Genomic DNA, 25,057 nt, shown 5'->3' on the forward strand with positions numbered 1-25,057 from the left:
ACTCTTTCATCCACCCTTTCCTTCCCTCCCCTCCAGAAACAGTCTCACCCAATTTTACTGTACTGTAATGGAAAATAGGAACCAGATTGCACTGGGACCTCATTTACTGATTTTTTTTAGTCCAAATAGGTCCCATAGACCTCTCACCAAGTGATTTCAGTTCTCTCAGTCAAAGTAGCCACATGGGATAAAATACAAACAGCATTAATCCTAAAAGACAAAATACAGCAGAAGAGTTGCAGTGAAAATTAAAATATCTGCAAATGAATTTAGCTAGTGTCCACCATCCTTTTTACATTCAGAGTGATCTTCCTCTTGAAAAAAATAATTAAGGTCAACATACAAACTTCCTCTGCTTCCTGGAATTCTTACATATTTTCACTATGATAACATGATTTGTGTGTGTGTAAATGCAAGGGGAAAGGCAGACGAGAGCTGCCAGAGAGCTCCCTCCCCCTCTGTCCTGGGAGAATGCCTGAAGCATGAGCTCAGCTGTTCAGTTCTCTGTGCATGGTGTCATACACTTCCACAAGCAAATTCACAGTGACATTAAGAAAAGAAGATCTGGGGCCCTAGTCTCTAAAGTGTTCACAGTGTCCATGAGACAGCTCCTACATAAAGGACTTTATTTGTTGAATTAGCAAGTTGGTACCCATGGAGGGAGTTGAAAATATCTATGCAGTCCTGGGGTTTTCTTTGGTACAGTTACAAAAGTGTGTTTTCTTCTATGTGAGTTTGCTCTGACAGAAACTCGGGTCTTTGCATTTCTGCTTCCTTCCCTTCCTCCCTCATAAATAAATGCCCTTTTAAAAAAGAGTAGCTCACAATTAGCCATTAATTAAGTCCTTTACTAGTTTAAAATAAATAGTTGCTGAAAGCTTAGGATGAGGATCTCAGCACAAAGCACATCTGTACACCATGGTATGCTTCTGAAAAACAGAATTTAAATGATTTTCATATGGCCACCTAAATATTTAATGGGTTTGCAGTTTAGGAAAGCTGGCTTAGAACTATGATGTGCAGCCTATCATGTCCTCTAGCTCTGCTAGCTATGTTGGGTCAAACATGTTATTATTTTTAGGGCCTGATCCTGGAATCAGAAGCTGTTGGAGCCCTTGGCACCGTTTTACATGGGGGCTTCTCTCCAACATTATGTCTGCACACAGCTGAGCCCAGGACGCATTCAAGTTCCTAAAGCTGCTGGAGTGTTTGAGAATCTTTAAGCGAAAACGTGGCAGTGTTGTTCCCTTCACAAAGAAGTTTCACACTAGCATGGTATCAGTTCTCAAGCTGCCTTACAGCCCCTCTTTCTTCCCCTGCCCCATCCCCCCACTGTGGCCCGCTGTGTACACGCTCCCAAGCCCAGCTAAGCATTTCACGAGTGTGCAGGGCTGAATGCACATTCACAGGAAACAAAACCGTGAGATACTTTCAAAAACGCAGGCACACACAACACTTCTAGACAGCTACAAGCAGGTGCAGTGTTTATGCTCTAGCCAACTGTCCAGCACTGCAATAGGACAGGGGCATTCCGATGAGACTGCCATCCAAGGCCACAGTAAAATATTAACTGAATGGAAAAGTTAAAGAAAAAGAAGCAGCTCTTCCCAGTGGAAATTGTAGCATTCTCTCGTCACATTCTTTTGAGCTCATTCATTCCTTTGAGCTCCAATAACAAGTCAGCTCTTTGTATATGGTGAGACTTGTAATGGAGAAGAGAGAGAAATTCCCTCAGAAGCAGAATCCGGTCTTGCACGTTTTGCAGGGATCACTATGCTTCTCTGCTAGCCATGGAAAAATTTCTTCCCAATTCCACTTCCAGGCAGCTTCTCTGGCACAGGACGGTCCGTGTGCTTTAGAGATCAAGTCTCCCATCACAAACATGCATCCAAATAACCAGCATTTTTGGAGCAGTCATCCCAAGTACTTAATCAGGTAAACACTGTGGCTGACTAGGCTAATAGCCCTGGGGATTCTTAATCTCATGCAGAATCAGGTTTTACTGGCTAAATCCCAGTAATCCAAAATTCCTATTGACTCCAGTGGGAGTTGCAGGTGCTTGAAAACCTCAGATTTCTGGATTGCTTCATTCATCATTCCACTGCAGCCTTGTCTGGACAGGAAGACAGTAACCTTTAAAGAGCAACACTTCACAACCATTAAGGAACTAATATTTTATGCATTTATATCACAGTTGGCTCCAAAGCCAACCTTGGCAAGTGTCTGGAGATTTCTCCTGAGAGATATTTTGTGTGTTAATACTGCTGCTCTGTCTAAGATGTTTAAGGGTTGTTTCTCTGGTCCTTTTTCATTAGAGGTAATTGAATAGTTTAGAAGCCAAATCACTGTTTGGCTGAGTCTTCCAGTCATCAACCCACCAATTGAATAATCGCTCACAAGACACAGAGGCACAGAAAGATAAGTTTATCACAATTTTCTAGTACTCAGAACATCTTTAAAATGCTTGACAAGCCACTAATTATTTTTTTTATAAACAGCTGTGGATTCAAATCTTGCCAAAATGCTGAAAGATTCCTGTAGCTCATTATTTCAATTTCCCTGCTTCACTGGTGACTTCGGCAACAACATCCTCCACACAATTCCCTCAATTGGGGGAAAAAAATTCCCTCCAGTTGCTTTGCAAGGAAGTTCTGTGCAATCCCAGGTGCCAGCCCCTTCCTCCAGGCTTCTGAGCTGCTCTGTGTTCTTTCTGCACTAAGAGATTTCATTTCACCACCCCCAGTGAGACAGAGACTACCTTCTGCCTGAGGCAGAGCTGCAGCTCAGCCATGCCAATTATAAAAGATGCCTCCCAAACGTGTATTCCTGGTTTCCAGAGTGACTTCGAAGTGCTACCACACCTATCTTTAGAGTGGCTAAAAGTTACCAAAAGGCAGTGTGGTCACAGGGAGTCACATACTCTGCTGATGAGCATAGCATGAATTGCTAACTAGATGGTCAGGGACACTTGGATTTTCCTCCTGAAATTTCTAACTGACAGAGACAAATCTACAAATCTCTCTCTTTTTTGTTGTTGTTGTTGTTTTGGTTTTTTGTTGTGGTTGTTTGTTTGTTCGTTTGTTTTGTTTTGTTGGGTTGTCTTTTTGTGGATGAACTGCTGTTTGGCTCTCCATGCTTTGCTGGGACTTACCATGGCTTGCTTTCCTCCTAGGCAATACACCCAAAGTTGCACTTGCCTCTTGCCCTGCCTCTTTAGGCTGCTCTGTATCAGGTGAGCCCCACCTGAGAAAACTGCTCCAAGCTCTGTGCTCCATTTCATTGTCATTGGCTTCAATCCTGCTGTTTCAAAAACACTTCCCCATGGCCCCTGTGGAAACTGTGATACATGCTCATACCAGCATTCAACAACCTTCAAAATAATGTGAATTTTGAATGTATGGTCACTTTCATCCTTGGACTGCTGACTCCCCAAAAGCCTCAGAATCGCTGCACCAGAAATTTTATCGAGATCTGTGGTTTAGTGTCTAAAGGTGTTTCTGGAGCAGAGCAGCATGACTGCTAGTGCAATAATTTGGCAGCAGGCTAGGGTTAGGGTTGTCTGTGCTGTAGATATTTCAAATCTATCCAATTAAACAATGTTAATTAGTGGTGGTTCTTTTTTGTAGTGCAGTCCAGAGCTGTTTTTCCCTGTCTAATAATGTTAGAATGCCACCACCTTCCAAAGTGATTTCTAAGGACTGATTAAGGAATATCTGTTCAACTTAGAGACGAATGAAGCCCTACATATATGTTAATACATCCCCACCAACACAGAATGGCTTTTTGTTGTCCTCCCCTGTCTGGAACGTGAACAATTTATAGTCTCCTGTTGCATCTAATTAGTGAATATGACCCTTAAATTGAAACAGTAGAGGTTTGTGATTTCTAAGTCCAACATTTCTAGGCTCTATCATTGAAAAAGGGCTTCATAAAAGACTCAAGAGATGCAGTAGGATAACTTTTAAAAGCTGGTCAGATACAGCCAAAAGAAAAAGGCATGATCTGTAGCAGTTGCATGGCTGTCTTGGTTCACATTCACAACACAGAGCGAAGGTAAACTGCTTTCAACATGGATATGTGGGAAGTACTTTGCCTTGTACAGCTTCTTCCTTGGTACTAGCCAAGATAAAAATACATCAGGATTACCAGCATCTAGGAAACTAGCATATGGTGCTACCACAGAATGCAATATGAATATACTTTAGAAAACCATTATTTTTCTCTTCTTAAGCAGTTTCTCATTAATCTAGGTGCCATTCATTCTCTGCCTGGATCTTTTCCACATTTTGCCCAATAAAAGAGAGGATCTACTTGAATTAATTTAATTTCCAACTTTTTTTCAAGTAGTTATGGCAGAAATAACTTTTCCTCGCCAGGTTAAAGACCCCCCTTCAGCTCAGCAGTTAACATTTATTGTTGCTGTCAGCCCCTCTGCATTGATTCAGAATCATAGAGCTATTAGTGCTGAAGTGGCTTGGGAAGTTGCAGTGCTTCCTTTTCTCTCCTTTCTTTTTCCTACAAGAGCAAGATGATCTCACCATAATCTGGCAGTAAGTTGTTTTCAAATACTTTAGGAAGAGCCAGAGTGCTCAAAAGGAATTCAGGGGTTCATTTCCAAGCCATTTGAAAATTGTCCCCAAATGAGAGGGCTCCTTCCTTCATAGTGTTGTGATCACTGTTCTGTGGGGCTGTTGTCTCTCTGGGAAATAGGCATCAGCCAGGCAACATCCCCCATGGCTGGAAGATGCTTCCCACCTTTTCCATCCTGCCATGGCAAAACCCAACTTCCTCAATGTAATGTGTAAAGTGCAGGTGATGCTGCTCCAAATAGCAGCGGGTGCAGTTGGAAGGCAGAGCAGGAATGACCACCACCACCTCTCTGGGACGGAAGGGCTTTCCCTGTCCCAGCTGCACCAGCCACACCGGCAGGGAGGGAGCAAAGCTGATTCATGTCCATCTCACAGTCTACCTGCAAAGGTTACACTGGCTGGTCCTGTAAGGCTGTGCCTCGTTCTCTTGTTCCCAAACATAATCTATTCTGCACTGTACATAAATAAGTGAGATGACAAAAGAAAGTGCTATTCTGTTTATTCTGTCATTTCTACCACCACTGTCAGCCTTGAACATTTTGTATTTTTGTAAACATAGAATTCATTAGGGCATGCAACTAGCTTGAGAAAAGTGGTGGTGAAACAGGGAGATTTCTTGGAGAAAAACATAAAACCAAACCCCTTCTCTGAATACCAAGATGGGTATGGATGAAATTCTGCACGCAGCAGAATTGTCAGCATCTTTCACTAAATTCCAAAAATGCCGTTGTACCCTGTGGTACATCCTGGTAGCTCCAGCAGTAAGTGAGGGACTTGTCTCCACCCTGGAGTACTTCCTTTGGGAAAAGGAAGACAGCAGAGTGGGTAGCTGGAATTAGAGGTGCAAACACAGCAGAAGGACCAAGAGAAAGTCTTAAGGAGTAGTAGGGCTAAATGAAAGAAATACTGACCAGGAGCAGAAGATGGGCAGGAGAACAGAGGGTTCTGGGAGCAGGACACTCTGAGAGGACACACACGGTGGAGTTCCCAAGGACTCCCAGGGATATTCTCCTTTCTGCCTTTTACAAGTGCTGAAAATTCAACTATCACTTTTGGCCCTAATGTACAAGAGTAACTATAGTCATCATCCTTTTGCATTTGCATGTTGTGTAACTGACTTGCAAATTATACATACCCAAAAGTAGTTATGTTCAGGCTGTTTCTTGAATTATATGAGAAATCTGAGGTTGCTGGTTATGTACTTTCCTTTGGGGGACAGGGAGGGTTGGTAGCACAATTACCCAGGACCATGCTGCCATATTTATTGGAATAACAAAATGTACAATTCTGGATGGATGCCATATTTTATTGATAGTGTATTGGACATAGAAATGTATCTTAATAAATTTTATTCATTCCTATACTGAAGGGAAGTAAAGCTTTATTTTTTGGTTCAAGAAATCTGACACTAGTTGAGACACCACACATTTCTACAGAAGGCTGCAGTCTCTAGCAAATGGATGCATATTTATATGACAGGATATGCTCAGTAGCCCTTGGAAACCAGGCATTTAAGTCAATAATTTCTAGTAAATCACAAACTGACATTGGCAACATCCTAGTCTGGCTGAGTATCTGTATCATCACAGACACTCTTCTTTAATAAACAGAACATACAATGTTTCATGCAGTGGTTTTGCATTTTCTTGGCAACTGCATAAAAGTATAATTTCTAAGCATGATCCAAGGGATCTCTAACAAAGGAAGGAGGGTAACATTTGTTTCTGTGAGCTTTATGGGTTTAAATCTCAGGGCCAATTCTGCCATCAGGTAGTTCATGAATATTCATGTAAATTGTTTTGAGTTGAAGAATATGTAACTTTGCCATGTATCTGGCATGGAAAGAATACTTTGACAGTCATGAAATAGAGAATATTTTTAAAAATAGCTTTAGCAAAGGGAGGACAGCTTTAGAAACGAAAGGGAAAATTAAGGAAAAAAGGTGTGTTTCCCAAGGAAAGCAAAATTATGTGAATGTTGAAGCATTTTCTTATGCTTAGATATTTAAAGCAATTTGGAATATCTTGTATCAGGTATGGTTCACATTCTGCCTTCCTGTTGATTTCTAGAGGAATTGAGTCAGGTCTATATGTCCCTGATCATTTCACTTGTGTATGAACTGTGTGATCCAGCAGTGAGAAACAGCAAGGCTAGAATTATTGCTAAGCCTTGTTCATGTTATTACATATTCTGAGTGGTATATTACATGCAGTCAAGTACAGGAGTCAAATTAGTGTGTCCTATTGCCTAGACCTATTGTTAACCTGGAAATTTGGCAAGTGGTGCCTGTCACTATTTGCTTCTGATCCAATGCCCCCCCATGTGCTGGGAGCTGGTTCTGTACCCGTTTGGCTGCTGGAGCAATTGATAAATGTGACAATGCTGCTGAACATAATGCTTGGAGGAAAGGCATCTCCTGGGGAGCTACAGGGGCTCATTTAAACAATGCCTGAGTGTTTGGAGATACCACACACTTCAGCAAATGACAGCTTTTATTCTTAGATGTAACTGAGGCTGTAAGTAGATTGTGCAGCAGCCTCAGACTTGCCATCCAACACACCTGCAGTCCAGCACAGGGTTTGTGCTTGCTGGGCAGAGCCAGCATCAGCCACACTGAGAGCACACATCACAAGTGAAGAGGGAAGATGTTTTATGAACAAGTCAGATTGGAGAAATGTCATTCATTATCAAGCATTTCAATGTATTGTTGCTGACAATAGGACTATTAAATGTGATATTATGTTCATTTGTATCAGCTTCTGTGCATTTAATGAAAAATCTCACTAGCTGCAAGATGGTCAGAACTGAAATTGTCTATATGTCTTCTACAAAAGCAGCTCATAGAATCACAGAATATTTGGTTCGGACGGGACCTTTAAAGGTCATCTGGTCCAGACCCCCTGCACTGAGCAGGGACATCTTCCAACTGTATCAGGTTGCTCAGAGCCCTATCTGAACTGACCTTGAAAGTCTCCAGAGATGGGACATCCACCAACCCTCTGAGCAAACTGTCAGCATTTCACCATCCTGATCATCTGTGTGCTTCCCTCAGCACTTGGATAATCCTTCCCATTTCTGATAGACTCATACATAATGTTAGCATGTGCCTAAGTGGATCTCTGAGCTATGCAAATAATTGAATTCTGATTTAAAAATTGAGCTCAAAAAACATCAATTTGAAGCAAGCAACAGTATGAGAGTGTTGAGGCCCTGGCACAGGTTACCCAGAGACACTATGGGTGACACATCCCTGGAAATGTTCATGGTGAGATTGGATGGGGTCCTGAACAACCTGATCTGGTGGAAGGTGTACCTGCTCATGGCAGAGGATTGGAGGTAAATGGTCTTTAAGGTGTTTTCCAACCCAAAACATAGTATCAAAGACTGGTTTGAAAAATGAAAAAAGGACATGCAGAAATTACCTGACATGCTCTTTTACTCAACTCAGTGTTACTGATGCTGATAGTATTGTGACTTTCAGAAATTAACTGAAATTTTGCATGCATTATTAATTTTATCCCCAGTTTATTGCACTGTACTATGGGGAAGTACCTGAAGGACATGAACCTTCCTGGTTCTGAGCATCAGTCAATTATGGATTGGCTTTGCTTAAAAAGAAACTTGCTAAGAGGTTGCACCACTCCCTGCAATTTGTCCTGCAAGTGTTCAGTAAAAGTTTCTTTTCTATCTTCTGCTTCATCAGCTATTGCCTATAGTCAGAGACAAGATACCAAATTAGCTGGATTGCTGATCTGATCTAGCACAAGAAATGCAGGAGTGACTAGTCCAACTGAAGATTCATCTAGCCCAAGACATTAATTTCACCTGATTTCAGGTTGTAAATATGCAAGTAGAAAGCATCACATGCTTTCCATTCATCTGGTTCTGAAAAACTGACAAATTTGTGAATCCTTCTGTGAATCTGTGGTGAATCCTTGTGCTGCTCAGTTGCTGCTTTCCTTGAGAGTATGAGACATGCTGTGGAGCAGCTCTTGTCTGCTCAGACTTCTGTTATCCTTTCTAATCTCAGGAACACCAGAGGCCAGCTAGAAGTCAGACATAGTTCTCCTGAGAGAACAGAGTCCCAGCATCATGGTTACCTGGATGCTCAGTTTTAGCATGTTTAGTTCACACCAGCCTGGAAGGTGCAAACCTTTTCTCTAGCTGTTGAGAGAAAAGATTGTCTTACATTGGCAGTACCTGTTGCTGACACAACCCATCAAGGCTGTGTCTGAGTGCATGATCCTTTTGCTTGGTGAACACAAGTTCTGGCAGTTATTTAACATATTGCAGCTTTCCAGTTAACTGTACTCCTTAGGTAGAAAGATACTGCTTTTTCAAAACCATGGAGTAAAGGAAAAATGTTGGTCTTTTTTGGAATATTTTTGGTTTGTTATGTTTTTTGGGTTTTGTTTTGGTTCAAGACACTCTTCTCATTATTTTGTTATTTTTCAAATAAGATCATAATTTCTCAGTTCTCTGACTGGCTTTTGAATAAGACATCTCCATGTGGAAAGAAATGACACTGTTTTTATAAAGGAACAAAACAAACTATATTTTATATGGATATTAAATATGCTAAATGAAATGTGGCAAACTACTGTAAAATTGATAAAGAATGCGATTAATCACAGCTAGTCACAGCCAGATTTGATGCCCAGCATTGGGAGAAGTATTTAAGGTACTAGAATATGTTTTGTCAAGCCTCATGCCTGTAATAGCCTTGATGCCATTAGAATCACATCTTTTCTGCAGAATCCTACAAATAACTTTTTCAAAATAGGACAGAAGCATAGCAATAAGGTCATCTGCAACAGGCTTAGAGTAAGCCTAACCTGGGAAGACGAAATACTGCTCTGAAGAAGCCAATGAATGTTCTGTTATTGATTCCAGAGCAGCCAGGGATTCCCCCAGGTCAGATAGAGTAAATACGCCCAAAGAAAGGATTCATAATTTAATCACCAAAGACCAAAATTGCAGCCCTGAAATTCCCTGCTTAGCCATTACCTATCACTGATAATGAGTGATCTCTGCAAGGGATTTGTTAAATGCTTACACTGCTTGAAATTAGGCTTTTGAGCACACCCAAAGCTGTCCTTGCCACTGTTGAGCAGAACAGCACAGACCATACAGGCTTATGAGCCCAGTGCACCAGGTTTGGCGGCATGGGCACACTTGGCACTGAGCTGCTGGAGTGACATCTAGAGCCTACATGGCTTAATTCAGCAGGTTCAGAAAAGACAATGTTGCCAGCTCTGTAGCAGACTAACTGCTGAGAGTGTCCTGATTTCATTTCCCTCTGAGAGCACACCCCACCTTACAGAGGAGAACACAAACCAGTACCTGGCAAGCAGATCCCCTTGGCAACTAAAGGCAGCAGCATCATTGCTGTTGCAGAGCAGGCACGGTCAGGACTCCTATACACCCTACCCGTGCCATTTTCCTTTTGGGGAAGACCTTTGCTCTAGTTTTATGAAGTGAACAAAGCAAATGTCAGTTCTTAGGAAGTATTGTCATCTGTCAGGAACTTCAAATGTTTGGCAAGAGTCATAAATGACAAAACTTCTTGACAACTGGCATGCACTGAAGGTGCTACATAGAAAAACTGACACAGACCCACTGTACATCATCTGAACATGGTGTGGTCAGTAGGTCCAGCTACAGAGTGAATCCCTGTCTGCCCCACATGTTCCATACATCTGTATTTTAGTTCAAAAATCTCAAGAGGGAAAGATGGGAGCCCTTACACACACATGTGTCTTCAGGGGAGGATTTCTGACATTGCAGACTGGACGAAGAGTGGCACCTCCTTCCAGGTGGAGCTTAATTCAGGCATAATGAATGCATGTCTTCACTGAGCCTGCTCATTTCAGGTGACTCCTGTTCAGCATGTTGGCTCTTCTAGATTCTATGCTGATGCCCTAATGCTGTGTTTGGTCCTCATCACCTCAGGCAGGGTTGTAGATTTGGTCTGGGCAGCCCAAATATCAGATGTTGATACACCTTCCCATAGTCACTGAAACCCTTTGAGATCTGGCCCACAGAGGCTGTAGAATTCAGGGTATTTACACTCACAAGAGTTTATTATTTTTGTGGTGGTTTTTTTTTTTTTTTTAATTGACAAAATAGATCAAAGTAATATTAAATAATATAGAAGGTAGAAGCACTAGAAAAGCAAACCAGTAGGTTCCAAACAATGCAAACTGAAATACCACAAATACTGCTCAAGGAAGTGGGCCCATTGTTACAGCTGTCACAGGCAAGCCAGAGGCTTCAGCAAAACTGAAAAGCAATGTTTCTCTGTTGATGAACTGATATTTAACCAATATTTATTAGCTCAGGGTACAAAGATGGGTTTGGAGGTCAATAAGTTTACTGCAAGTTGAAAGTGATTGCTGTCTGGAAAACTTTCAGGAAAGTGAGGCCAGATTCTGGTTCCACTTTCATGTATTTGGTTACAGTAAAGGGGCTGTATTCAAATAATTTTCTTCCTAATTTTACAGAGCATTATTTAGTCATATTATTTCAGGAATGATCTTAGAAACTAGACATTATATTACAAATACTACTAAGTCTTCCACACCTCATCCATTGAGTCAATGTACTGGGACAGGGTTTCTAGCATCTCCAATTTATCAGGGTAGAAGTGACAATTGTAGTGATTTAGCAAGGCAATAAAATGAAATTATATCAGCAATTGTTTGTGGATCCAGAGTGCTCTCCTAGCTGCCTCCAGCTTGCTCTTCCCAGTTCTTCCTGCACAGTCCAAGAGGCGGTCTGAATAGCTTTCAGTTGATGGTCTATCAAAATTAGTATTCAGAGATTGCAGCTTGTAGCAAGCACATTTATAGTCATATGGGGAAGTGCATGGCTTTACGGGAGCTCTCTATTTGGAATTATGTCTGCCTGCAAAAAGACATGTATATAGCACAAAAGATGAAAATGAAAGAATTCTGCTGTTTCCTTCTTGCTAACCTGGATTCACCTGAGTGAGATGAGTTTAACCTTTTTGTGTTAAAAGTGCTGAATATCATATATCATAAAGGGACAGGAAACTGCACTCTGTAAGAATAACTGTAATCTTTACATTTCATGCTTTGGGCTCTCTTTTCAGCGATTTGAGCACCTTGATTTGGAAGGAAAAAAACTATATTAATTGCCAGTAGCTTTCTGACCTATCTGACTTTGTACTGAATGAATTTGAAGCTCTACAAGGAAGGTGCTAAACATTCTAAGCAGCTTTTTGTGTGTTAAAATTTTGACCATAGGTTGGTTAATTTTCGCCTTCATGCACGGAGAAAAAAAATAAATAAATCCTTGGATTTGTGAGGTGTCCAATTTCTGTAGAGAAGAAAGTGTTACTTCCCCTTTAAGCCTGGCGCCGTTCGTGTGTGTGTGTGCAGTCCGTGTGTGTGTGAGTGTGTGTGTCTCCTCCTCTTTGAGTGACACAGCACTTAGATATGCCTATCAGTAACTTAAACCCCACAAACTCCACCTTCTAAGTGAGGAAGCTGTGGGTTGATGGAAATGTAGTGAGCAGATCGAGACAGACGGTGAATCATTAGCAAACTGCAACGCCAGGATGAACTTGTCTGGAACCTAGAAGGAGAAAACAGGCTGCGAGTCCTCTGCGGCGCTGGGTTTGCTCAATACAGCCAAAGTGGATTTAAAAGCTGGTTGATCCCCAGTCCAAGATGCTGCTGGTTTCCCAGCGGGTAGAAGCACCACGGATGGAGACACATATTCCAGTAAGTAGCATTTGAAATCGATATGGGCTGGTTTAAAAGGACTTAAACACCCTCGGAACAGTTGCTCACCGGGCTCGGCACGGTCGCAGTCAGGCTGGAAAGTTTGCAGGGGCGGTACAAGAAAGCGCCCACCTTGAGCTCGCTCTGCCCGGGGTCCCATGTGCCGGGGCCGCCGGAGGGAAGGGGACAGAAACTGCAGGGAAGAATTTCGCCCTCCATTCTGGTCAGAGCTGTAGTCGGACCACGGAGAGGAGGGCAGGAGGGAGGGGGTCCTTTAAAATGGTGGTGAAGAAGGCGATTTGCGGTGCCGTGCGGTCCCGGGCACGGCGGCGGGGAACGCTCCGTGGGTTTCCGTGTCATTGCTCGAGTGCTGAGGCGCTGGGCTGCGGGAAGAGGCAGTGGATGCTGGCGGGGGCGAGCGGGAGCGGGGACCCGCCGGTGCGCCCGCAGCCCGCGGGTTCTCGTGTCCGTGCGGCCGGGCCGGCTCAGCCATCGTCCGGGGATTCCCAGCTAAACTTGGATCAGACGGACAGGGGAGGATAAACCCATCATCGCCCCGGGACTCCGCCGGGAGGGTGTCACGCGTGGAGCGGCTAGCGCTGGCCCCTCTAGTATAATTTTCTTAATAATTCCTGGGTATTTGTGTTGGTAGCCGCGTGCCTGGTTATTTTGGGAACCTGAAGCGCACGTTCGACAGGCAGGATTGTGAACAAAAGGCTCGTCCAAGCCCCGAAGGAGCCCTGGGTTACTCCTGACGGGAGCGTGGAGCCCGGCGCTGAGCCCCGAGCTGCGGGAACAGCCCCGGGTGCGGGAACAGCCCCGAGTGCGGGAACAGCCCCGAGTGCGGGAACAGCCCCGAGCTGCGGGAACAGCCCCGGGTGCGGGAACGCGAGTGCGGGAACAGCCCCGAGTGCGGGAACAGCCCCGGGTGCGGGAACAGCTCCGGGTGCGGGAACAGCCCCGGGTGCGGGAACAGCCCCGGGTGCGGGAACAGCCCCGAGCTGCGGGAACAGCCCCGAGCTGCGGGAACAGCCCCGGGTGCGGGAACAGCCCCGAGTGCGGGAACAGCCCCGAGCTGCGGGAACAGCCCCGAGTGCGGGAACAGCCCCGAGTGCGGGAACAGCCCCGGGTGCGGGAACAGCCCCGAGTGAGTGTGGACGCTGCTGCCGGCGCGGCGCGTTCGCCGCTCGCTGCCGAACCGTCCTTGTGCTCGGAACAGAACGCGTGAACAAAACGCCTGCTGACTCATGCTTTTAACTCTTTTGGTTTCTTATGCTGTGGTTAAGATCGGGGTTCAGAGCAATGGCAGGGTAAACACGGCGCTCGCTGGCTCGGCCCCAAGTCCCTCCCCCCCCCCGCCAAGGTAGGCGCTGCCCTCTCCCCCGTCAATAGCCGGTCCCTCCTCCCGCTGCCTCCTCCGCCGCCTCTCCCGGCCTGTTGCTCGGCCGGGAGGAACGCCGGGGCCGGGGGCACCGCGGCTTTTGTTCGTCTTTGGCTGGAGGGGGGTTGTCACCAGGGTGACTCGGAGGGATCCCGGGGAGAACGACCGTTTCTGGGAAGAAAACGGTCTTTGATTTCCTTTCACACCGCCCCCCCTCCGGCCTCCCCCCGGAACAATAAATTAAAAGCCGCTTTTGTTTTCCACGGTGCTCCCGGCGGGGGGACGGCGGAGCCCGGGGCCAGGGAGCGGGGCGGGAGGCGCCGCGGAGCCGCGGCCTGCAGTGATCGCTGGGCCGGTCCCCGGTGCAGTGCGCGGGGGACGCGCGGCCGTCTCGCCACGTCCCGTCGGAAGCCGATAAACCCTGCGAGCAGCGGCCGCTTGGAGGGAGCCTCCTGGAAGAGCCTTCCTCCTCCTCCTCCTCCTCCTCCTCGGGCGGCGGGGACTCCCCGCGGTCCCTCCCCCGCCCCGCTAGCGGGGGCATTGACTGCGTCTGCCGGACTCATCCCCGCACCGCTGTGCGGCCGCCCTGGCCGGGGCGGAGGGAGGGCGGTGGGAGCGCCGGGAGGGCGGAACGCTCCCCCGGTTATATAACGCCAGTCTTTCCCTACTTAGCCCCGTAATCCCCGAGTAATGTCTAAGGCGGGGGGTTGCGGGGCAGGGTGAGGGAGGCTGCTGCTCCCGCAGCACCCCTTCTGGGCCGAGCTGACGGGCAAATAAAGCTGCCGATGTGCAAGATGGACTACATGGTGCCTCCGGGAGACAGGGAGCCGGAACGGCCTTGAACCTGTCGGTCCCAGTAGCTGGGTAATGCCCCCCGCCCCCGGGCTTCTCCTGGCATCCCCGGATCGGTGGGGCCCCGCCACCCCCAGACAGGCTGCCCGGGACCTGCCCCCCTGCTCCAGGGACCAGAACAGCGGCGGCGGAAGGCACTGACAGTGCCCGGGGGGAGCCCTCACCCCGGGGAGACGGGGGAAGCCCCCAGCAAGGGGGGCTCTTCCCTTCGGCCGTGCTCGCCGAGTGCAAGACAGCGAAGCAGTTTGAGTAAGTTACACTCGAGCACCTAAAAAAGCAGCGATCTAGTGCTGGCACTGCCCATTTTCAGTCCTCTCTCCCTGCCATATGTTTAGGAGGGAATAAAAAAAGTGCGCTTGGGAAAGGATGCTCTCAGCTGAAGGAAGAGGTGGGCAGGGGGACGAGGTACAAGGAAATTCCATGTTAGGAAAGCATTAGCAAGGGGTGACTTCTAATGTTTTCCTGCCACTGACGTTGACAGTGACACACATGTGTGGGTTGATATTGGAACGTCACAGAGTTTTTAAACTCAACCAGGAAATAGTCTGTTGCTCAGGGATAAAAAACAAATTGTCTGTACTGTAAGGCAGGTAACATGCAGTTAACGGCCCTCAAGTGAGTGAAAAGCGGTTCAATGTTAACAGTTGAGCAGCTCAAATTTAATTCAGCTTTTTACTTTCTGAGGGTTTTTTCTCTTTTTTACATGTGGTTTTTCAGCTCCATTTTTATTCCTTTTTAGTAATACTTCAAAATCAGAAAAACACATATTGACTGGGCTTTCCTATTGGTCCTTTGTAACTAAGTAACTTAGTTACTTTGTAACTAAGTAACTTTTGAACTGTAAAGTGTCTTGGATTTTTTTAAAGCTAAGGTAGTTTGGAGAGGGTTTAGTAATTAAAGGAGGCAGTTATATTTTTAAAATTCTTTTGTATGTCTTCCTCTTAACACAGGAGTGTTTAATAAATACAATGGGTTTGGTTTTGGTTTTTACTGACCCCATCGTAAATGTTACTGTGTGGTAGCATTTTGAGATTTAAAATGGAATTAGGGACCTATTGTACTAGATGGTTTCTGAATATGCAGGAAGATTTACTGGAAGAGTTCATGATCCCAGGTGGCAGGCTGACACTCTTGCCCTGACTTAAGTGGTCAATAACCTGACTATGTGTGACTGTAGGACAAGAATTGACCTAAGAATGGGCTTCATGAGAGAGACAAGTTAGGGAGGCAGAAGGAAACACAGGGGCAAGAATAATAGTAAGTAAAATCCCTGAGTCGTCTTCAGGTTAAGTACAGTGCAATTCACTGGTTCCCAGCAATTTAATCAACAAATGTTCTGTGTTGCTTGCTACTTCTCTGATAAAAGTTGCCTTAAAATAACTTTCATGGGTACATAGCCATGGGAAAGTGAAGTAAATCTTGTAGAAGCTGTGACAAATGAGTTTAACCAAACTGAGGGATGGAGCAGCAGAAGGTTGAGCTCCTGAAATAGGGAGAGGAAGGATCTCTAGGTTTTCATTGTTCCCTGGTGCTGGCTGTGTCAGAATTTTTCAGCATTTAGGCAAAGGTGACTATAAGTTACGATTCATTAATAATTGGTATGGTCTCCAAATAAAGATAGCTAAATCAGTTTAAATGGTGCTGGCCCCTCTCCAAGGAGTCCTCTTTATATTTGACACATTTTCTGCAAACTTCTTTGGGGAACAATTAATATTGTACACTGCTATATCGTCATCTGTGGGAAGAACAGTGATGTAACTCACTATGAAGGTTTTCTACCTGATGTTCCAGTTTGACTTGCAATGTTTAAAAAAAACAAAAACATTTTGAACAGAAGGAAGCAGGAGACACACCAAAGCTTGAACTGTTTTATATCAATATTGATTTTTTAAGAGGGTTTGTGTTATAAAGAGGGAGCTTTTATCCCCCTGAGCTCTTTGGCAATTATCTTCCTGCCATAAATGTTGATATGCACATAATGGATGTAACTAAAAAATCTCCTTATCCCAGCAGAAAAGGCTGACTGTTTGTTGGAGCAGAGAGAATGCTGAGAGTGTGAATAGGCAAACCCATATGTTGCTGGTGAGAGAGATAAATGATGAACGAACAGGAGTTGGTTACTATGGATCAGCACAATAAACCAATTCCCATCATACACCTCTCTTAATAATATACCAGTTTCAATGCCATTGACGGGTAACCTAGGTAGCACCAGTCAACTGTAAGTTTTTCAACTGTTCTTTTATGCAACTCAAAGAACAGTTGGGACATTTCTAATTTTTTCAGATGTTGAGTGCTAAAATTATGCAGAACTTCCTTCCTTGCCAGTAATTTTGAAGGGGAACTTCAGAGCACGGATGTAAAATGCCAAATGTGCATGATACTATTGTGTGCATGTAGTAAGTTTTGTGTTGTGTGCCTGTAAAAGGGGTACCCTTGAAATGGCAATCACTGAAAAAATACATGATTAAACTGATTTGGTGTATAGTTCTGACCTCCTTAGGGTTGTTTCAGGACTGGGGTGGCTTTGGAAGATACTGGAATACTGTTTTAAGTGAAAATATAAATAGAAAAATGCTGTTTAATTTTTTTAAACAGCCCTGTAGAACAGACAGGGATCAGTACCACAATTTTAACTTTCTGTAACCCATTTCAGGGCTGCCAGCAACAGAAGGGAAACTTTGCATAAGTCTGTGCTTGTATCACAGTCTCCTTTCCTTGTTCTGTATTATCACTGCTATTGCTTTACGCAGAAAATGGAAGTCTTTGTCATTTAGAGGTTTCACTTTACATCCTTGTCTTCTGGTAGGTATTTTTCATTGCAGTTGCTATGGACTGTCCTGTTAGCTCAGTTCACAATGAAAATATACCTCTGTGTGACAGCACTAAGCAGGGATTGTGGCTCTTAGGATGTGACTCCATGGTTTTAGAATTCATCAGTTACACTACCAGAGATCAGTGCAGTCAGAGTGGGATAATTTGCAAATGCAAATGAGTTAGAAGGAGTACTTATTCCTTTTGGGAGACCTTATTGATAATATTTTTCATTTTATTTAATAGAAGAAAAAGTATTACTAAGTCATTACTTTCCTTTAGGAAGAAAATACTTATTTTGTGCAGCATTTACTTGCCAACTTGCAGTAGGTCTTTCAGAGCTGTTAACTTTGGTGTGAACTTCATTGGGTTGCTGGTAGGAGAGTACACCCAACTTTCTCTTTCCAGTGCCCAATTTAGCAGTTCTTTTACATTTTGTAGTGGATTAGGCTCAGATTTGATCCAAGAATTATGGGCTCAAGGATCAGGCCTTTCAGTACAGACAGATAATTGTTGTGTGCCCCACCCTGCTCACTCTTGCCTGATGGGGGAAGCAAAATGGAGGCAAAGCAGGGCTCAGTATACCATCTCTGATGGATGAATTTTACCTAGCTCTTTGCTCCAGTGGAGAACCTTTTGCGCCCAAAGGGAAGACCAGAGGGAAAAGCTGTGGGTTTCCTTCCTGCCCTCCCTACCCACTAGCCAGCTGGACTAGCTGGAGGGCACACGCTGTGCCCAGGGAGTGTGTGGCTGGAGGCTGTATCCATGGGGCCAGTGGAGAGCCAGTGGGGCCCAGTTGTGGGAGATGCAGTGGGATGAAGGATTTCATATGGCACTTTACTCGTAGCGCTGTCTCATTCCTACAATGAGCCATTGATAATAAGCACTGACCTGATTAAAGGGCTGCTGCTCACAGGAGGCTAGGGTGCAGCCTGGGCCTCTGGCAGGGGCTGCTGGGCTGCCCAGAATTCATCTTTGGGAATGGGTGACCAGACTGAGGAGAGGGAGACCAGAATTCATTGGAGTGTCTTGTCCAGAGGAAGGTGTCATATTGTGATTTGTTGAGGTCCATGATGCTTTTCCCTGAAGGGACTTGGCAGTTTTGATAAAGGACTGTACATAAGTAACCCTTATTATATATATTATTAGGCATATCCTAGTTTGTTAATAATTTATGATCTGGGTAGTACAGAAATGCTGGTGCTGTTAAAGCATTTCCACATGGATCCTCAATCTCTGCAGGCCCCTTGCTTGATTTTTACTTTACTTGCAATTACAGGCATTTTGGTTTTTTCCATTTGGTTTTGCGGTGTTTTTAATTTACTTGGTGATCCCACTGCAGGTGCCTGTCGTGCCTTCCCGTTTGGTCAGGGACAGCTGGGTACTTAGCCTGGTGCAGACAGGATCGATGTTCCCTCTGCAGGGCCAGGTGTTACCTATGGGAGGGTGTTACCCCATGTAAGGCAATCTCTTGAGTGGCAGCAGCATTAGCCCCGGGAGAAGCCTGTTCCTTGTGCCTTTCACCTTTGGAGGGAAGGCATCAGTGTGGTGGGAATGGAGGCAGTGGTGCTTCTACAATTCCTGCACCAGGATTTGCCAGCACAGGAGACAGAATGCTTCTCGCACAGCACAGAACAGGTGTTCTGTAACAGAACAGTTACCCCCTGTTGATAACAGGCTGTGTTTGCATGGATTTAAAACCTGGCTACTTTCATGTGCCACAGCTAGAGAGATTGAAAGAAACATTTTCCTCTGCTGACACACACACAAAAGAAATACTTGGTATCATCAGCATGATCTGTCTGCCTCTTTCTTCTTTCACAGTTTTTCATTTCTATGGAAGTTTCTTTTTCTCTAGAATTCAGTACCTTAAAATTCTGAGCAGATTTGGGAGTTACACCTAACCCAGACCTACCCTACTTATTGCTTTCAGAGTAACCCAGCACGTTTATTCTGTTGAGGACAATGAAATCCATTACCTGCATTAAAATACAAAGCAGCAGGTAACTTTCTAGATACGTTGTGAAATATAATGCCATTGTTTGCTTTTATTAATGTCTCGAGGTGGATTACATAGTAAGGCTGTTCTGCTCAGCAAAAGACTGTCTAATTTCAAGTGGTTGATCCTGATCAGGCAGTTCAAGTGGCTGCAGCAACTGTCCCTTGGAGCTCTAAATCACATTTGTCACAAGATCTGCCTGGTAGTATTGGCTGCTCCGAGAATTACTCTGACTTCTCAGCGCTCCCTCCCTTTGGCTGGATCACAACAGTGAGGGACTTGCCAATCTTCTCTGTTCTTTGTGCCTAATTCTGAAAGACTGGCAGGCTTAATGCTCTGTTTTCTGAAGAGGGCCCAGCTTTACTAAGCTGCCTGTCTGTCAGGGATTAATTTAACCTCTAATTACTACATTTTCTTCACAGTTTGCTGCACATGAGCATGTTGTAACAAAAGCACAAAGAAGTATGTCATTTTATTTAGCCACTACTCTGAAATTAATTTAGGGGGTACAGAGTCAGATCTGACACACTTGGTATTAAAATAATTGTGCTGGAATTAGAATTAAAGTACATAATCTTGTTGTTTCTAATGATACAACAGTACTAGTGTAAATTGTGTTGTTAACTTGTTAGTTATGGCCACAGTAATAGAAGCGAAATCTGCTTACAGAGAAACACTCAAATAAGCATCTCAGCAAAAGTTTCCCCCAAATAATTCATGGTTTCCTCAAAATAATGACATGGTTTCTACTTGATTCCTGTCTGACATTTTGGTTTAAGATTATATATTCAAGTGTAGTTTGTTGGTTTTTTCTCAAAAGGTCTGTCAAATTGCAGTAAACAAACATTTATGATGGCTCGAGCTTCTTCCAGCCTGGATAATGATTTTTGATGTTTTTTTTAACATGTGGCATCATGGGAACAGTACAGAAGGCCATATGTCCTCTTGTCCCTGCTCACAGGGACATCAGCAGTGCCACAGCTCATGTTGAGAGGAGCCTGCTGTCTTGAAGGGAGTGAGTCTGCTCCTGATACGAAACATGGGATGACTTTCTTCTTTTCCAGTTCTGTAATATTGACAACAAAAGGTCTCGGTTGATTTTTTTTTCTCTTTTGGGGGGGTTAGGCTTGGGAAATACAGACTATCTCCAATTTAGGTAAATGTAGCTAAAATGTAGCTAAAAGTTGTTGGTGTTACATCAGAAATGTGCAGTAGCGATCTTGTCATCAGCTCATTTACTCTGAGCCAGGCTTGTTAAATAGACTTTGAAAATGTAATTTTTCCTGTAAGGTTGGACCTGAAAAATCATATGTATGTACTGATAGTTTATTTCTAATGGAAACAGAAGACTGGTTGTATATCTTTGTGTTGTGCATTTGAGTTACAAAGCATGGGCCCAAGTCAGTAATTTTCCTTCAGTAAAAACTGTAAGTGCAATTGATGAGAAACTTCTAAAGATTCCCCAAGGTCAGGTAGAATACAGTTACAGAGTCACATCTTGTATATCCTTTCTCAAAAGGAGAATTAATGTGACATCATTATCCAGGCTTGTGACAACAGTGACACAGGATTGCCAAAAAGACTAAAGGGAGGAAAGTGATGATTGGTTCTCTTTACAGTAGTAGATCAAATTATTTCTCTGAAATCTTCCTTCACTTTTCTCAATTCCCAAACTGTAGCCAGTTACTGTAATTATTTATTCTAATTACTTCCAACCTACAAGTAAATCAGACCAACTGATGTGAGGGACGAGGTAGTTCATTGAGCTGACAGTCAGGTTTGGAGACACTCTCACTGATCAGAAGTTCCATAGGATGGTTTGATTGTTCTGTGTGGCAAGTAGGATTTTTTGTGGATATGAGTTTTCATATAGCATGCCAAGGCTGAGTAATGCTTATTCTAATTTCAAAGTTGTCAACATTTTTTTTCAAAGGGCCTGAATATCTGTATGTATGTATTGCTGGAGGAAATTTTTGGAGTAAATGGTTCCTAGGTTCTTACTTGTCTGTTGTAAAATGGCAATGATGGTGCTTTGCCTTTACCTTTACACTAAGTATCCTTAACAAGTTAAATATTTCATAAATCATCAGTGCTTATTGCCAGCTGAGCTCTTTAGGGTCTTTTAAAATAGTTATTAGTTATATTCCATATAATAGAAATTATATTCAAAATAAAGGTGGGTATATTCTACTGGAAGCCCCCCCTCACTGTGCACAACAGTTTTATTTCTTTGCTTTGGCTGTAATGCCAAGTCAGGTGGATTTTTCTTATTTTTTCACCCCAATATGACATTATAGTGTCTTTCTTTTTGCTGAAACTTAAGAAATACATGTAGGGATAAAGCAAATATTTAAAGAAAAAAATGGCATCTACCCTCAGGCATGTACTTTAATGTTTCGTGTTTCATTCTCTGTCACAGGCCTTCATAAGTTTAAGTTTTCAACAGTGGTAAAAAAGTCAATATTTTACAGAAATTTGTAACAGTTCCAAACACACCAGTAGCTTTGTTCCCATGCATTAGTATGTAACATTTAGCATGTAAACATTAGCATTAATTTAAGAATAATTATGTATTGCTCATTTGAGTGGTTATCAGGAAGGATACTGAGTATAATTTCACTTTGCTTGGACTAGTTACTTAAAATCTTACTAAGATTTTCACAAATCCAAATTTATATAAGGAAATAATTTCTGAATGTATTTGATACTTCAGTAGATCTTGCTGATGGTCAGGTACTTTTAAGGACTTCACTTTTTCTGTTACTTTAACTTACTTCATTTCTTAATTAATTGTGTTGATTTAAATAAATTCACACAGAGAAAAGCTCAAGTTTATACAATCTTCTAGTCAGAAATACAGGCAAAAGGTTTTGATCTCTGACTGTCAAATGGTGACTCATTAAAAAAGAATTTTTGTTCCTCCCTTTTCAAAGGGTTACTCACTACCAAGCAGTAAATATCTAGTTTTGATGCTACTGCATTGAAATGCTTGACGTTGTTGGTATATTAAGTCCAAAGCCTGTAAGACTGTTCACAGGCTTCATGGGTTTTTGTTTGTTTGTTTTCATCAATTAAAGAAACCCCTTGGGAGATTTTCTTCAAGCTTTACCCTGTGAATTTGAGTACAAACTTTGTTTGGATTTTAATAACAGAGGATCTTGTCCATACTTTAAGCAGTAGATCATTCAAATTATTTTTAAAAACACATGACCAAGCAAGCACTAATTTCTTTCCAATTTTGCATTGGGTAACATTAGACAAGGACATTGGAATTTGTCTAAATAAAAAAAAAAAAAATTCTTTGTCTTCCACATCAAGGGTTATATGCTAAGCATTTTCTAATACTGTATTGCATAAAGCTGAAAACAAATTGTACTGAAGAGAGACAGATAAAATCCAGCCCAAGGCATGCCCTTTTTCTCCATTTCCATATTAATCTTGACTCTCTGAGCATCTCTTTTGTCTTCCTGTTCTTACCTATTCTACACGTTTGATGGAAGGGCACAGAGGCATGATTGAATCTTCCATCTCATCTCCTCTTCTTAGGTATGGATTGATTGGTTTGAATTTACATAGCATTGGAAGGATGTTTTCTTGGTTGCATCAACACTTGTGTTTGACTTGAAGCAGAATGAGAGTACAATTGAGCTTTTCAGTACTTATGAGACATGAATCTTGGTCCCTGATCCCAGGAGGTAGATCAGACTTAATTTCAAGTGAAAATCCTGCATCATCAAATAACTTCCCATGTCAGTTAAAGTTCAATGTTCTTGAATTCCAGAGATGTAAGATGAGTTGAATCCGAAGTTTAGGCCAGGTGTGAAGGATGTAAAAGAAAATGTGAATGTTTCTTCTGATGCTGCTTTCCCCTCTCCTTCACAGGGCTCCCACTATCTGTCAGCTGTAACAGAGTGATTTGATTACTTTGTAGTGTTAAGCTAAAGGAATAAATCTGAGCACCTTGGGAATGGGGAGCCAATCCAACAATTGAACCCAAACAAGTTAATAAACATGAAGCATTTCTGCTCAGTGCTGCTGTAGAAATGCTAGTTCCAGAAATGCTTGGGGCAGCTGTGGTGAAGGCCCAGTCAATTAGTGTAAGTACATCCCCTATACACACCACCATTAACTGCATGCTGGGGGCTGAGCTCTCTGTTTTGAAAGAGAAGCATGCATTTTCTGTTGGTTATAAATTATGAAGATGTTGAATGTCACAGGATGACTGTTTATTGCTTACCATCTCACTTCCCATTCTCTCTACATGCCTAGAAAAAGCTTGACTGAGGCAATCTGAATTGCCCTTTCTTTAAAATCACATTTGCCTTACACATTATCTACGAATTTCTACCTTCCCCTTGTCAGTTCTTCTCTCCTCCAGCCCAGCATCCCACAAATTAGCCAAAAATAGAGCATTTCACCTCTACAGAGGTGGTTTAAAATCTAAATTGTCACCCTGGAAATTGAAGCCTTCTGATAATGTTTTCATAGTTTTAGTTGCTTTCTCATGAAAGTAACATAAACATAAGTTGTTTATCACATTCCTTCTAAGAAACGTCTTTTGATGGATGTTTTTTATGACCAGTGTGTTTGCAAAGGTGGTAACTTAATTATCCAATCCCTGGTCATTGTAGAGAATCTATAAATACTGGAGTCAGAGAATAAAGGCGCTGTTTTTTGTTCTGACACTGTTCATGTGTTTGTGTGAATCATTTTGTGTCCTCTAGCGACACTAAATGACACCCTCAGACTGGTTTCTGATACCCACATGCAGTGCTAGGTACAGTTCAGAGTCATTTGGAAGACAGTGTACATAGACATATACTGTGAGCTACAGCAACAGTGTCAAGTGTTGTTGAGTAAGAAAAGCCGTGCTCCTTGTCTGCATGGAACTGACTGTGGATGTGGGTACTTCTGCAGATAAGACCTGGATTACTTACAGGGAGCCTTATAATAGCCTGTTGCTTTAATTTTATCATATCTAAGAATGGCAGTAATGGCAAACTAGCCAGGAAATGACCAATTCTGGCTGCCCACAAGATCTCCCTGTGGAACATCTATATGTATGTTATTTCAGGGTATTCAGTGGCCATCTAGTCCAGCAAACATCCATTTGTTGATGTTCGTGCCTAGAACAGAAACAACTACAGCCCTTTGTACAAGAATGGCAGAAAATGTGCCATTGAGTGCTTTGCCCATCTGCTCCTCAAACTGTAACAAAGCAAACTGTTAAACTTTGCTCAGAGCTTAGGGCTTGATTAACTTAAATTACCATCCTGTGGTACGTGTTTGCAATGCTGAGGGGATTAGGTGGCATGTATTTTCAAGAAATACACATTCATTATTCAGAAGGGTTATGCAATAACATCCAGCAGCCATTTCCTTTTTGAGCATAGCTGTGTCAGTAGTATAGCTTGTTTGTTTGTGCATTCATCCAGCTGGATCCTGGTGAGGAGACGGACCGGCACAGCCAGCACCAGTGGAGCTGCTCTGCAGCACTGGCTGGCCTGGCTTTGCAAGCTGGTGCTGTTGCAGCTACACATGGAGAACCAGAAACCTGGGGGTGTAGAGGTGAAGAGATCCAAAGTACGAGGAGGCAATGGTAGGGGAGAGAGCTGGGATGGGCTGGGATATGCTGGGACCAAAGGGAGGGCAAAGCCAAGGAGACAGGAGAACT

The 25,057-nt window shown here is 43.4% G+C and overlaps 1 protein-coding gene across 25 annotated transcripts in view; it reads left to right on the forward strand.

Moving 5' to 3' along the window:
- MAMLD1 (mastermind like domain containing 1) overlaps nt 1–25,057 on the forward strand; it is a 256,179-nt gene that overhangs the window by 164,148 nt on the left and 66,974 nt on the right. The window contains exon 1 of one of the 25 annotated variants that reach the window (XM_086850513.1): nt 11,912–12,337. The exons of 20 other annotated variants lie outside the window; for them this stretch is intronic. In XM_086850513.1, coding sequence (XP_086706639.1) covers nt 12,284–12,337 — 54 coding nt within the window. In that variant the 5' untranslated portion in view covers nt 11,912–12,283. Of the gene's footprint in view, nt 1–11,911; nt 12,338–13,554; nt 13,701–14,082; nt 14,820–25,057 lie in introns of those variants that run through there. 4 more of the 25 variants (XM_086850503.1, XM_086850508.1, XM_086850523.1 and 1 more) reach the window with 4 other exon arrangements.

This window comes from Cyanistes caeruleus, chromosome 14, assembly GCF_971803275.1.
Source record: "Cyanistes caeruleus chromosome 14, bCyaCae1.hap1.1, whole genome shotgun sequence".
NCBI classification, from domain to species: domain Eukaryota; kingdom Metazoa; phylum Chordata; class Aves; order Passeriformes; family Paridae; genus Cyanistes; species Cyanistes caeruleus.